The sequence below is a fragment of the Mesoplodon mirus genome (genome assembly GCF_964341445.2).
Source record: "Mesoplodon mirus genome assembly, chromosome: 10".
NCBI lineage: Eukaryota > Metazoa > Chordata > Mammalia > Artiodactyla > Ziphiidae > Mesoplodon > Mesoplodon mirus.
In genome coordinates this window covers 49050356-49066752 of record NC_138986.1, presented here as the reverse complement: position 1 = coordinate 49066752, position 16397 = coordinate 49050356, and the positions used below count along the sequence as shown (strand labels likewise).

The following is a 16397-nucleotide window of genomic DNA, read 5'->3' as shown; positions in this document are numbered from 1 at the left end:
GGCAAACACACTGACATTTTTTAGTGCGTTTCTTCCTATTTGTTTTCCCTGCCAGAGCTACATCGTATTTACCAGGGTCTGTACACATGCAGAGAAATGAAAACAGACCTTGCCTGCTGCAGGCCAGAAATGAGGTTTCCTTTTATCTGGCACCACGTAGCTTCTAGCTAGAAGCATGTTCCTAATGGAAGCAATCACTCACCAATGGCTTTAGGTTTTGTTGTTTTTGTTTTAAAGCATTCACGCAAAAAATCTCTATGAAAGAATACCAGTATCTTTTCAATTTTCAGCAAGGGACTCTTTTTTAAGCGACAAATACATACCTGGCAATTCTGAGCCAGATCACTTTCATTATTTATGGGGTTTTTTCCTCCAGTTTTTTTATTATGGTAAAAAACACATAACATAAAATTACCATCTTAATCATTTTAAGTGTCATTATTAGTGTTTTCAATAAAATAATAGCCCTAAGAATATAAAAAATCCTTTAAAACATTGATCCTTTTTAAGTATCACTGTAAATATTTCTGCTGTCTCAGGAGCAGTGTCGTAAAAGGCATCATGCTTCAGCTACAGCATAAAGGTTTGCCCACTGCAGCTCCCATGGAGTTAATTAAACAAGCACAATTCAGGTGCCTACCTGGTTATCCAAAAACACGTTTTTCATATGACATGTGGCACAGGTAAATTATATCCACAGATCATTTTTCAAAGTCAATTTTATCCTCACATTTTCCAAATCTTTGGCTAAAATATTATCCAAAGAAAGCAAAATGGCTTTGTGTTTCACCTCTTTTCTCTACTCAGTCTTTTCTTTGAAGAATGGGGGTGGAGGGCCAGGATGTAAAGAGCATTAAGGGGGAGCAGCAAGACTCCTAAATGAACACAAAGAATCAGTAGTTAGCTCTTTGAATAACCTAGAGTTGACATGCTAAAAGGGTCAAGCCTGTAATTTTCGGCTGCAAAAAACATGTCTATGAAGGTAACATGCAGCAAAAACAAAATAATATTCTGAAAAATGCTCTCACTTCTTTGGGTTCTGTTCAAAGATTTTACGCAAAAACCCCTATATGTGTTTCATTAAGGCTCCTAACTATTAAATGCTAGTTACTCTCAATGGCAAATCAAAATACAAATACAAATCAAAACACAATACAAAATTCAAAACATGTTAAAAGAACACCAAATTCTTTGAAGTTGTTCTCGAAGAAGTTCCTGTTGTCCAATTAAAGGAAGTTTTTGTTTTCTCTTTTTGGATTTTTTTTTTAAGAGGAAGAAGAAGAGGAGGAGGAAGGGGAGGAGGGGAGGGGGAGCAAAAAGAACAATGCAGAGGAAAAGTCTTTTTATTAAAGATCAAGCAGCCAACTCAGATTTAAAATTGAGTTCCATGTACACTGTATCTCAGGAACACCCATTCTGGCATGTCCTAAATTACATGCCATCTCTGGCTGGGAATAATAGGCCAAGATAGGCCAAGCCCAAGAAGAGCTGGTAATCAAAGGCAAGACAACTACACTCAGGAGAATTTCTCTAGTATCTACCTACAGAATGCACTTAGTCACATCTAAAAATTGCTTTCAAAAAATGCAGTTCAAAGATTGAGTTTCCTTTTGCTATCCATTCACAATAAAATATTTGTAGAGATTTGACATCTTTTGACATAATTATATCAGTTGCAATACATATAATGTCCATTCAATTTTACAAAGTACATTTTAATCAAAGCTACATGTATTTTCTGACCTTTAAGAGGCTGGAGACTCAAAATCATTGTTACAACAGTGAGAAACATGATACACGAGTGATCTCTTATCAAACACAAACCTGGTTCTGATTACTTTTTGTATTTGAAGCTGACGTAAGTAGTTTGCTCTGTCTGGAAATTTAAAATCAATTCCCAAATGGAAATGGTACTCTTGAGCCCACACCAGAGTAAGTTTCTTATTCTCCTTGCCCAGTCTTGGTCAAAACCTTAGCACTACTCAGCAACTAAATCTTGAAATCAATTTAAAATTTCTATCCTTGCCAAAACGTTATATCTACAGAGCTGACTCTATAAATAATGATAAGTGATCAGTAAGGTTAAAACTGGACCTTCAACTATCCAATCCTTGGTTTGCATTAAAAAAAAAAAGCTTATGACTTTGTTCACTTTAACTATGAAATCAAATGAAAAATCTGACCTTGTGATGCCCAAATTCATTCAAAATGGTTCTCAGTTTTCTGGTGTTGCTATATGGTTTTCGGGCAGCAACAGCTGGATGGGAGTCCCGCCAGTCGATGGACAAGCGGTGATACCAAAAACGCTCACTCTCCAGAACATGAGCTGATTTAACAGTAGGATCAAAACGATGCACTTCACATCCATCATTGGCCATGCCGACCTCAAAATGGGTATCATCACTTCCCAGCCTGTAAAGAAAGAGGATGAAAATCAACAACAAAAAAATATATGGAGCAAAAGTGTTGTATTGACAAAAATGACAGTACCAAGGTCAATTTTCTTAGTCATATCAAGCCTTCTCCTGTTTTAACACATGGCTGGTTGTACACATTCCATAAACCTTCCTTCACAAAAAGCATTAAAGCTAAAAGCTTCTGGATAAAAGAAAGGAGAGAAATTATGTGCTAAATGCAGACCAGAGAATCACATGTTCAAACATGTAGAAGCATATCAAATTGATTTTTTTAAAAAAGATATAAACTATAGTAGCAATGAAACAAAGAAGACTATCTAGTCATCTTAAGAGATTTTCTCAGAATATGTCAAAAATATAAGTCTGAGCATCAGTTCCCTTAGGGAGAGGTGCATGGCCACGGTGCTGTGCATGCAGTTTGACTTAAAGACAACAGCTGTTTTCTTAAGAACGGAGTGCATTTTAAATAGTACAGTTAAAGAAAAAAGGCAGACGTATGTGGTTCTACTGGATCTAGTACTCAAGAAGCAAGAGGTATATCACCTAAATTCACATCAGCAGGCGGTAGAAATCATGAATTAATTGTACTTAAGTACCCAGTTAGGTAACACATATTGTGGAATATTCATATAGTTACAAATTTTTAATTTACTCATAAATATTCCTTACTTGGTGATGTAAGGTTCATAACTTTGATTAAAGCATCATTTTGAATGAAAAAACATGAAATTACCAAGAGATGATTTTTTTTAATGGTGATTATGACTTTTCTGCCCCCAATACTATAATTAGATGTGCTTAAAGATACCAAAATCCCAGAGTATCTACAATGCATTGGCCAAACCTGAACCCAGGGCAGAAATGCTTCATCCTCTTAGACTCTACTGTTACAGACCATTTTATAATTTGGAAATATACAAGCTTATTGGGTAACAATTTAGTTAACTAAAGTAAGTCTTCAGTACAGAGATCTTCCACCTAAACATTCTTAATATTCTGTTTGCCTTGTTCTCTCCCTTCACTCCCACTACATTCTTTTAATCTCACTGGACCCATGTCATGTTAGCCCGTTGCTATTCTTCAGCTATAATTCTCTTGACGCTTTTGGCTAGAAAAAGATTCAGCACTCTTCTCACAAACATTCCCATTCCTTCTACCCAAGAGATCCTGTTTCCTATTTTCTACCTCCTATTGAACCCACACAGCTCAGACCATTGTAATCTCTATCCAAGCTTTCCCCCAATTTGTTCATTATCTAATCTGGTGTTGCAGATGGACTTGCTGTCCCTAACTCTTCACCCCTTCATCCACACTACTGCCATGCTCATCACGGATGGAGTGTTCTTTCCTGTCCCTTGATTTTTTGGCTTGGCTATGTGACTTGCTTTTTGGAAGAAAGGGACATGATACCAGTCCTGATCCTAGGCTTCGAGCACTTCAAGAATGAACAATGGTTCACTCTTTTGTACCATTATTGTGACAAAAACATACCCTGGATAGCTTACTGGTCTCAGGAAACTAAAAGACATGAAGAGCAGAGGTGTCCCAGACAATCCACTGGCCTTCTATGAAACACAGAGCTGCCCTTAGCCACCTCAGCCTGAAGTAAAGTCTCTCAGCTGAGCCTGACGTAGATCAACTGAAGCTCAGCTGATCTGCAGACATGTAAGCAATAATAATGGTTTTAAGCTACCGAGTTTTAGAGTGGCTTGTTACATAGCAACAGCTAACTGATAAACCTGGCATTAAATGTATATCTAAGAGTTGCAGTAGACGCTGCAAAGCATTTTTTAGTACACATATTTCTTTCTTTATAGATCAGAATGTTATAGAACTCACCTGTCCCAAGAGATTTTTCACTTAATTGAATTTGTTGAAATTTAAGGAATTCCCTGGCAGTCTAATAGTCAGGACTCCATGCTTTCACTGCAAGGGCCTGGGTTCAATCCCTGGTCGGGGAACTAAGATCTTGCAAGCCGTGTGGCGTGGCCAAAAAAAAAGAATTTTTTGAAATTTAGATGAGCAAAACCTGTGTTATCATGGAAACATGGAACCCAATGGAAAAATGGCAGTTCTGTAGCTTTACTAAGAGAACAAAACACTAGTCAAATAAGTACTCATTAAATATAATTTCCATATAAATTTTCTATGTAAAAAAGTGAATGATTTCTCCATGAATTTTCAAAATATAATTTCAAGAAAACACTTTCCACTGTAAAACATGTATGTATTTTAATCAAGCCCTCAGAAATTTTTAAGAATTAACCACATAATAGCTGTGTAACTAGTTTTTTTTAGTAAGGCACTATATTGTGTATTGATATGTTTTTAATTTAAACTAGCTTCTTACAATTAAAAAATAACAAACACACTTAGAAAAATTTAAAGTTGTATATAAGTATATAAAACAAAAAGTAAAAGTTTCCTACCACGAGAATTTTAGCCATCAATTTCCAGAGATAATCAGTTAGCAATTTTTTTGTATCCTTCCAGAGATTTTCTACACATGTACAAGGATTCTCTATTAGAAATATGTCATAAGTACACATACACATATATAAGTTAATCATTAGATGAAAAGGAACTATTTTGTATAATACACTAAATAACATGAAACTATTGAAATTTGTAAATTTTTTGTTATGCTACTTTTACTAAACAAAATCCGTTTAATCTAAATATGTAATATGTACTGTCTTGGAAAGTAATAAGCTACATTTATTTAATCAAGGTCTGTAATTCTTACTTTCATTTATTCAAAATGGTATTGTTACTTCTTCACACTTAGTTTAAATTAGTCAAGTTTGTGGTAGGTGTAAAAAGCAAGAGGAAGAACAAATTTAACATACATAAGTGTTGCAAAAAGTGGCCCAAAGGGGTAAAATCAGGACTCAAATCCAAACCAGGTAGTTCCAAAGCATGTGCTCTTTACACTCTGCCTCACTGCAAGTAAGGGCAGGACACAGAATCATGGAAGGAATATTTGTGAACTTAGGGATCTAGGAAATTGTCAGCTACTAGACAGTAAAGCTCCATGAAGTAAAGGGCTGTGTCAATCTTGCTTATTTCTGTATCCCTAGTGCTGAGGAGATAGGTGAATGATGACAGACAAACCCACAAAATGCTGCACTAAGTAAAAGCAAACTATTCGGTAGGGCCTGGAATTCCCAGAATATACAGTACAATATCCAACACAGCATGGAATGGGCTACATTTCACTGACTTATTCACGTTTATTAATAAATGTTTACAGAGCACTTTATATGTTCAAGGCAGTACCCTAGACACCAGAGACAGACAGGTAAATTAAACAGGACCCTTGATCTGAAGAAACTCAGACATAGTACAGAAGATTTTTGAACAAATAACTACAATAAACTAAGTACATGAAAATTATTTTTTATAGCAAAAATGTATTTGGTCCATAAGGAAACTATTTTCTGCTCTTATTTAACTGGAAAGAGAATTCATTGTAGAAAATTTTACTTTATAGAAATTATCTGTCTATCTGTATCTATATATATACATATATAGATATAGATCATGATCATATGGATTTTACCTCAAAGTCTAAGACAGTTGTTCCAGTTCCTGCCATCACAACTGCATTCCAGCCATCAAGAAAAGTAAAAGGGGAGGTGAAGGTCACATCCTTTACTCCTAGGCGCATGGCCTAGAAATTGTACACATCACTTGCACTCATATCACATTGCTCAGAGCTAGTCATATGGCCACTTGTAGCTGCAAGGAAGGCTAGAATATGCAATCTTTGGCAAGGTGGCCATGTACCCTGCTAAACTCAGGAGTTCCATTACCAAAGAAGAATGGAAGAATGAATATTGGGGGACAATTAGCAATTTCTACTATAACCCATTTTTGAAATAGTTAGGCTGTTAATACATATATTCAAAGGTATAAGCCTTCATGAAGACTGTAACCTGTCCTTCTATATGGCAGAGATAAATTATATAACTCATGCTTATAAATATTATGCTGTATATGTTAATGGAGAGGTTTGAGATCACAAAAACTCTTCAGTACAGAAAGGCCATCAAATCTGAGGGATTTGTTGAAGAAATAGGAAGGGGGCAGATTACAGGACTAAACAGCCAAAGGTAGTAGAATAACAGAGTAACCATTTTTGCCCTCCTCTCCTGATGTCTCAGAGAGCAACAACTAGGATCCCTAAGTGTGGGTGTGCGGGATGTGCACTAAACAACTCTAGGGGGCACCACGCCTAATCACTATAATGATTATGCAGCAGATAAGTAAAGGTTCTTGAGAGAAGAAATGCCTTTCCCATGTTGTATAAAAGTGTCCCTTGAACTAGCTACAGTGCTGGCAATTGCATCCCCTTCAGTGTTACTGAAGAGTAGAAGGGATGGATGTGGCACTGTTTCAAGTCCTTGGTTATTCTTTTAAAATATTTCTAAGAGTATTAAGGTGACTATCCTTTATGTTCCCTAAGAAGCAAAAGCTCAGAGTGTAAACACATGAAGAGATGCTCAAGATCGTTAGCCAGTAGGGAGAAACAAAATAAAACTATAATGAGATACCATTTCACATCTACTAGGATGGCTATAATCAAAAAGACCAATAATAGTAAGTGTTGATGACAATGTGGAGAAATTGAAACCCTCATACATTGCTGGTGGGAATATAAAATGGTATATAACCAAGAGAAATGAAAACATATGTCCACAAAAAAACTCATACATGACTGTTCACAGTAATATTATTCATAGTAGCCAAAAAAGTGGAAACAACCCAAATGTCTATCAGCTGATGAATGAATAAATAAAATGTGGTATATCCATACAATGGAATATTATTTGGCAGTAAAAAGGAATGAAGTACTGATACATATTACAACACAGATGAACCTTGAAAGCATTATGCTAAGTGAAAAAGCTAGTCAAAACACCACATATTATATGCTTTCACTTATCTGAAATGTCCAGAATAGGTGAATCTATAGAGACAGAAAGTAGATTAGTGGTTGCCTAGGACTGGGAGACAAAGAGCTGAAAGAGGGTTGGAGGGAATTGAGCGTCAGTGCTACTGGGTACAGGCCTCCTTTCTTGCGGTGATGATAATGTTCTAAAATTGACTGTGGTGACTAGAAACCATTGAATTGTACCCTTTAAATGGATGAACTGTGTGTTATGTGAATTATATCTCAATTTAAAGCTGTTTAAAAAAATAAAGTCAGAGCAGACACAGGGAAAGTTTTTAACTCTCATCACTGAAGACAGAAAGGTTGGAAGAAGTAAGACAATTAGTGTTTTTCCCAGGAGGAGTTTCAGTTGTCCATTCCTCATCCTAGCAGGAACCAGAGAATCTGGCCAAATAATTATCTAGATCTGTAAACTGCCAACTACTAGAGAAGGAGAAATAGGTTTTCTAAAGCATAAATGACATTGAATAGTGGATTAAAATATTTTATAATTTTTAATTTTTATTAAATAACATTGCATAAAATGACAAGACTTCATCTAAAATATATTCTTAACAGGGATGACATCACACCTAAAGGGGCAAAAATTGATTCTTGAGGGCCAAAAAAAATCTTGTTTTTATGTCTAAAGCATAGATAATACATATGTTACATAAACAGATATTCGGTGTATCTATAATATTAAAATTTAATGGGGAGAGTGATTAGGAAAAAAATTGTCTAAAAAGGGTCCTTGGGTCCATGATTTTCTGATTCCTCATTCATATAGAATATGAGCTCCTGCTGTGCTAATTAAACTATTAAAAGATAAAAATTTTGGCTCTGGAGCTCATTCATTCCTCTTGAAATGCTCAGGGCAACCAGAAGTCCCAGATTTTCTGCCTAAGATATTGGCTCTTGTTGCCTAACCATGTATCATGTATCAAATTTTCTTCTGTCTCACATTGAGAATCTGTCTTCAAACCAAATGGTATTAACATGTCAGAGAGCTAAAGGAGAGATGAAAAAGATTTACCTATGTATTATCCCTTCTCAAGTTTTCTCTTCTATTCCCACTCCTACCCCTGAAATATAATCTTTGACATGAAGGATAAAAAGATGACTTTCCCAATGCACTTTAGCTACCACCCTCATCCCCACCCCATCTCCCCACCATCACCCCTCCACCTCACACACAAAAAGACTTTCAGGGCAGGCCCCATCTAAAGTCATGCAGTAGACAATATTATCATGTGAACCCGCAGCCTCTCCTCACATCTCTTCTCTTTCTCTTTCTCCGTAACATAACCTTCCTTTTCAGTGCCTTCCCCTATCTTAATTGGTCTATTCTATCCCTTTTCAAAATTAAAAAGGATCTTCTTTAAATTTTCAACTGAACTTTACTCAGAGTATACTCTCCTAGAAAACTGTCTTTTACATTAACTACAGAATAAAAAGCTTTGATTCTTAGTAAAGAAATTTCAGACATCAGAGAGAAGGTAGAGGTGATGGCTGCTTCAGTTCTTGGGAGTGGAAGAAAGGTAGGACATGGATCAGAAGGAGGGCATTCAGCCTCTGCTTTCTGATCAGTATGTCCTCAGATCCCTTCTTCCTCTCACCCCCAGAAGGCCACCACCTCCCCTCACCTCCCGTTGCAGCTTCATTCATTATGCTCAGGATAGGAATGGCTGCCACAGCCCTGAGGTTTGGAGCACATACTGCCTGGATGTGGGCGCCCCGTGACCCACCTGCCACCTGCCCTCCCCACCTGTCTCACAGCTATCCCAACACGCCTAAATGCTTGCACCTGAGGACCACTACTTCTTCCCTCAGCATCAACTGAGGTGTTGTCAGTTGGCTATTTACCTGCCCCTGAAGCAAGCAATTCACCTGAGAAGATTCTCAATCCTGAGTAACAGGACAATCAACATAAACATCCACAGTCCAAAGCATCCTTTTTTAGGACATAAGAAATATTTTCTTTAGTTTCCAGTTTTCAATTAAGCATTGTTAGGTTTTAAACCAAATGTTGGCACTTAAAATCTATTCATTTCTTTTCCCAGTGGAATTCAACTGCTCCTATCTGCTCTTTACAAAGTTGATTTTGAATAGTGAACATTTAAATGAAAATAAGAAACTACCTTTTTACATGTAATAATCTGAAATCTCACAGCAGAACCACTTCATCTAATGGCTGTGAAGTATAAGGAAAGCAAAAAGGAACGTGAAAAATTTCCCCCAAAACAGCTTTAGCAGTTTTGTTTTACACAGTTGTATGCTTTAAATGAAATTATTCCAGGGTGTAAAATATTAACCAAAACATAAAGGCAGTTTGGAGCAAGAAAACAGGACCAAGCTGAGATCTCTAATTTGCATGTAGTACTATGCAATTATTTTTATGACCTACTTTCATACATTGTTAATATGATATAAAATAAACTTTCGACTGTCACAAGTTCCCATTCTTTATCCAATCTTGCATCATAGCTGGTGGGCTCCCAGAAAAAGAGCTCTGTTCTAATCAACTGGCTGAGCAACTCATTTCCTAATCTTCAGGCTCCTAGTTTAAACCATGGCAGAACCAGCTTCCCTCTTTAGTCTTCTTACCTCAAGCAATCTTTATGTAGCAAATATATATTTAGTGCCTACTGTGTACCACACTCCACTGATATATATCATGGCTCTTCATTTAACCCATAGAAGAATGTCTCCATTATCCTGAAACTTATTGCAAACTTGTTGTTTTTGTTTTTGTTTTAATCCACAATGACTCTAAGAATTCTTGTTTGGTGAAGTTTGACATCGGTCGTGATCCTCTATGCATTAGCACCTTTTGATGGGTCTCCACAGCACCCTAAGTTCAGCTCTGAACCCTGATCATCTAGGATTCTGGGTGGCAGCTGTCACTCATGAGCCTGAATGTAAATCATAGAGGAGATGAAACTTATTGGTGAGGAACAAGCAGAGGACACTTGTGAGGGTCCCCAGTATTTTGTAAAGGACTCCAGGGATCTTGCCTGAGAACCTAACCACACAGCTTCTAGAGTCGATGCAACAGAGTATTCCAAACAAAAATAACCCTCTCCTACCTTTTTTTTGAGACATATATAATTTGCAAATTCTCAGGACTGTTTATATGAATACTGATGCGATTTGTATATTTTTTATATAATCTCATTATTTTATATTCACCCTTTTACAAAAAGCTCTCTATATCTATGTGTACATTTAGGTCATTTTCAGCCTGAATAACTGAATATCAATAATTTCCCACAGTTTTGACAAAATCTCATTATTTTCATAGGAGTTCCCTCTTCTTTCTTTTTACAGTGTTAAAGTACACACAGATTTACCATTGGCATTAAACATAAAATAAAACATAAAAATCCAACAGTGGCCATTTGTCTTGGGTCACTCATCATAACTGAGTATAAAATTTCTAATATACTCACTGTTCTTTTTTTTTCTAGGTGCATTCTTAATACTTTTCTGTTTCTAATAGGAATGTTCTAATTAATTCTAGCTGAGAATCACTGGCTTCACCAAGAGGATCATCATCATGCTGAAAATGGAAGTTGTCAACTTACTACCAACAGAATGGGAGAGAAAGTGGCCCTGGCCACTGGTGCTCTGCAAGTGCCCACAGTGACATAACAGACAGATGAGTCTGAAATGATGGCAGGAGAAGAAGCATAGCACCCGTTATACCCTGCAACCATTCATAATTTGTGTTGCTGAAAAAGCCTTGGCTGCCTGCAGGAGCGTTCTTTGTTTTCCGCTGTAAAATGTACTTACCCTAAAGAATAGAGGCGGCACTGCTTGTTGCGAATTTGATGAGCTAAGCCAAACCTGTCATCAAGACAGACAGACCAGGGCTTTTTTGAAGGGCTGGAGTCAGTAGCCAGGCTGTCTGTGCTCACGTGATCACACGCAATCTGGAAGGATTGGAAATCAATGTGAATAATTTAAAGCACCGGGTGATAGATGGTAGGTAGAGACTTAACTGCTTTCCCAGTCCCTGAAAACTGTAACGGGAGAGTTATGTCCTTCTCCACTGCTAACTACTCCCCTCCCCAGGGAATCACAAGACTTCTGTAAAATGTTTGGAGGAATTCCAAATACTAGATTATAAGTAACCTCGTGGAGACTAGAGGCAGGTTTGAAGGGAAGTTAAGAACTGCTATAGCCTTGTGCACAGAGCATACAGGGGAGAACAAATCAGGAGCAAGGAAGGCAGGGAGGAAAAGTCAGGAAAGCTCTGCAGAGGTGTGTTAGTCTTGGAGGAGGAACAGAAGTTGACTAAGAGGCTGAGACCAAGAAGGGCATTCCAGACATGGAGAACAGTGCTCCCAAACCACAGAGGTCTGTTACCCACAGCATTCCTATTAGAAGTTGTGAGATATGACCGAGAGCATAGATCTTCGAAGGATACAAGATTATCTACTCTTTATCTCAGGCAGATAAGGTCGGGCCACCATGGTCTGACCAAGATGTGTTAACCAAGGTAAACAGCTTGGGGTCAAGTGAGACTAATGCATAGTTCCTATTAACAAGACAGTACTCTCTGTGATACACTGGTCCACTGAAATTCCTCCTGGGGGGAAAGGGCAAGAGCCCCAGCCAGGAAGGAGGTTTTCCAGAGCTAGCCAAAGCAACTCTCTTAACTCATCCATCAAAATTAGATAAGAAAACCAAAAGGAACATGTATCTAAGTCAAGTGGAAGGAAGCCAGTCTCTAATTTCAAATGCACATTAAGTAAACATACTTAGTGAGTAATTCTGACTTGTGTTTGAGGCTGGCACAGAGTGCACAACTGAGGCTGTTGGAACCAAAGAAAACAAGTTCTGTGGCCAAGGTATTTATCTTACTGAGCAACAGTATTTCCGCCTAATCCCTCAAAACTCTCACAGTCATCATGATGCTCCATGAATCATGCAGCAGCTCTTGCTGTCACATCACAGACAACAGACCACTCCAGATGCAAAGGATGTTTTGAGGTTCATTGCTTTAATGCACTGGAACACACAACAGGACAACTTTCTTCTTAAGAAGGTACTCTAGACTTGCCCAGTCCTTTTATTTAACTGATTTTCCAAAATGTTAATCTGAAAAGAGCATATTACATGGAGCCAGCATCTCCCTTATTCTTGCTGTAATCTAGGGCTGGCCTGGCAAAATCATCCTAGCACTATCTATCAGTGACTGAGAGAGAGCCTTCTGCTAGAATCTGGACATTTTATAGGAAAGCTTAAAAAGTGAAATCCTAAATATTTATCTGTTCTTTTCTTTTGATGAAATAAAAACTCACATTTTAAGGCAAGAAAAATTTAAACATGAAATTTTATAACCCACCACTCGCCTTGTATATGCAGACATCTTTGGTGAACTTTATGTACAATGCCAATACATCTTTCCCCTTAAAGATAGAGACTGGTGCAGAACAGACTGGGTCAGATGACCTGGGGAGATACTGGGCCTCAACTAATGGAAATTCTTAGCTTAAATACTTACTTAGGACCTTATTAATGTTACTAGCTATATTACTTGTAGTCTGCCTATTTTGCAAGATAATTGTTTCTTGTAGTATTACCATATGTGTGATGAAGCCTTCAGTAAAATTAATGATGATTAGATGACTTGAAACAACTGACCAAATATATAGTCCTATAAGATCAAAGATTGTAATAGTGTAAATTTGGATATGAGAAGCAACAAGAGCAACCATTTCCTAGACCATAACAGACTAGAAAGACAGATGGTCCAGAGGCTTTTGACTATACTTAACAGGGCCAAGTCCAGTGATAGCACATTAAGTAGCCTATCAATGAAATCCTTGACTGACCTGGGAATGAGCATTCCTAGTGCCGTGAGACAAATTGATCATGAAATGCCTCCCAAACCTTGGTCAGAATTAAGACCAAAAGGGAGGGGATTGTAGAATAAAGAATGTTGCCCACCACCTAGTTCTACAAGAATCTCATTAGCCACTGCAGTCACTGACCTACAGTACACCCTGAAAGGAATTCAGGGCAAAAATGAGGATGAGACATTCTGTGCTCTGGAAAAACTGGCAGAATAGGCCTTCAGATAGTTAGATATTTTCAGGGGAAAATGTATGAATCCTGTTTCTTGCATCTGCCCATACTTAGAAAAGCACTATAACTATTAACTAAGATACCTGTTCCTTGCTATTAATAGTAACTTTCTACCAAGATGTGTTATTGATTGCACGGACCCCTTTGTCAAAATCATATATCTACTAACCTCCCCCCTAACCTCCTCAGAACAGTCCTCAGAGCTGAAAGACCATCTCCCAGGTAATAATCCTCAGTTTGGCCTGAATAAAATTTTCCATTTCTTTCTCAGATTCACTACTGATTAATTTTTGTCAATATCCTCAACCCAGTATCTTGCTCTCAATACTTCTCTATCCACAACCATGGTTTAAAGAAAAAAGTGATAATAGAAAATGGAATTGAATCTTCTCTCAAGCAACTAGTACAGAACACACTTATTAACTGGATCCATCAACATGTTAATTTGTATAATTCATTTCCTACGATTCTCCCACAAATAAATGGAAATTATGCCTCTGCTTGCCCACTTCTTGCCTCCACTCACCCACCCAAAGGAGAAGCTGCTAATCTAATTAGTCAAAGCTCAACATTCATTTGGCTGGTTTTCACTAGTAGGTAGATTATGATGCCTTCAACCTTCACTGGAACTTGGTTCCACGCCCTGGCTCCTGCAGGCAGTTAGTTAAGCCCAGGCAGTTTGGTGGGCCCCAAAGATGTGCCTGGATCTCCTAAGACTGAATCTTTTGTTCTAGGGCAGCTTCCTGGGGGTATTTTTATTAAAGTAGTATGGTGATTTATTTATTTATTAAAATGGTATGATGATTTGCTATTGTTTCTTTGTATGTACTCTCCCTAAGAGCCTCCAAAAGACAGATCAGGAGACGGACATTCTCAGGTACTTGTTCATCATACCCTCCCAACACCATTTAAACCTAACTCTAGCCTCTCCCACTGCGTTTCTCAAGGCGTGGCCCACCTACATTCTGATGGATGTGGGAGTACTTAAAAATGCAAATTCTTGAGTCCCACTCCATTCTATAAAATCAGAATCTTTGAGGCCAATGCATGTGAACATGCATTTTAATAAGCTCCCCCAGGTGATTTTTAAGAAGGTGGTCCTGTGAGTTTCCTGGCAACCTTTTGTAAAGTCCCACTGAAATGTTCCAGCCTGGCCTCACCTGTGCCTTAGCAAATTAAGGGAAGAGCCTACACTTGGGCCAGAGCTTTCAACTGAAAACAGCAGCCTCTCCAACCTCACCCCTAACAAAGGGCCAGAGAGGCGGCCCCTACAATTAGCCAGAGGCCCCCAAGAGTCTGCTAAGTATTAATGGTCAAGATTCAGGGCTTTGAGGTTCAGCTGCTCCTCCACTGAACCTTGAGGAGTGGGGTTTTATTCTATTAAAGTTAACACTTTAAGCATTTCTTCTTCTTCCACAGACTTCATCTTACATAGATATCCCTATTGGAAAAACATTCTTTTCCATTCAATCTCTGCTAATGTTCCCCTTTCCTCTCCTAGCTCAAAAATAGAACAGAGACGTTTTTCCATTTTAACCATTTATTAGCCATCTCATTTATAGACATTAGCTTTTGAAAACAACTAGGAGTAAGGACTCAGTAAAATGCAGCTCCTAAAAATTAATTAAATATTGATTTTTCAAACTTTCTTGTTAAGATTTATGGCCAGGGCTTCAATGAACTCTCTTGTGAGCAAAATCAGTGAGGGCAGTAACTCCTAGCTAAGCTCTAACTCAGGTAATTATGGGTTTTTTTCCTCCCTCTCTCTAATTCCCCTTGTAATTTTAGCCATATAAACAGAATTAAGCCTGGACAAAGGAAAATAGACTCCAGGAAAAAATGTTTTCTGAAATGCTTTTTAGTTATTTAACTTGAAGGGATCTAATTTATTTTCATTTCATTTTGTATCCCAAAAGTCTGAACAGCATTTCTGCCAACCCATAAGTAGAATCTGGCAAAGGAGCCCTTAAATTTTGGGGACTTGGCAAGAATCGCTTCAATAATCAAACTGTATGTTAATGAAATACATTATTTTGAAAGGTAAAATATCAAGGAAAGAGTTGTATTTTTGTTGCTTTTATCCCGGTTTCTGTGTGTGTGCATGTGTGTGTAGCAGTAAATATAATAGAAACTATTGTTATAAATTTGTAAAATCTGAATCTCTAGATCCATAGGTTCTTATGTCATTCTTACAATCAGTTAGATGGGTAGATGATTAGATAGATAGATAGACTGACTTTAAAACGTATTTTTTCTTTTTAAAACAGCAACTGTTGCTTAGATTAATTTTGTACTGCAAGCCATGCTTCCTGAAGGCATATGGTTCGGGGGTTGCCATAAAAAGCTGGATCTGGAGCCTTCCTTTAGAAAGGAGCACTGGGTTTATGATTTAACTGTTTCTTGTTAGCAGCAGTGTATCGTCTACTCCAGAACTCAGAGATGTAACCATGGCCTTTCACATTAGAAAACAATACCTAGTAAAACTGAGCTTGATGGTATGCCCACTCTACCCAAATACCTTGCTCTGTGCTTCTGTTCCCAAGCTCCTTTGGCCTGGGGAAGTTTACCCACCCCATCTGTCCACCCTGTTAGAGAACACACAGCTCTCTTGCATCCTAGCCGTTCACCACTGTGGGAGGGGGGTGGTATTTAATTCAGGTTTGACATTCCAGCCAGTGCCTAGCACAGCGTCATATACAGAGCAGGTACTCAACAAATGCCTGCTGAATTGAGGAATGAATAAATCAACTGATAAACATATCAAATGCTAGGCCTTGCTGTACAAGCATGAACACGGATTTGAGGGAAATATATATATATATATATATATATATATATTAAAGCAGTGTAAGAGGATGGAGGTGGAATTTGCTTAAGTACCTACAGAGGGGTTTGTTGGGGGGGGTTTCCCTTGCGCATCATGACTCACTACTGCTAACTATGAAAAT

At 37.8% G+C, this 16397-nt stretch overlaps 1 protein-coding gene across 1 annotated transcript in view; it reads right to left on the bottom strand.

Moving 5' to 3' along the window:
- The window catches only part of METTL24 (methyltransferase like 24), a 104950-nt gene that overhangs the window by 52331 nt on the left and 36222 nt on the right, over nt 1-16397 (bottom strand). The window contains exons 3-4 of the mRNA XM_082634404.1: nt 11149-11288; nt 2184-2412 (exon numbers count right to left, since the gene is read on the bottom strand). Coding sequence (XP_082490530.1) covers nt 2184-2412; nt 11149-11288 — 369 coding nt within the window. The remainder of the gene's footprint in view (nt 1-2183; nt 2413-11148; nt 11289-16397) is intronic.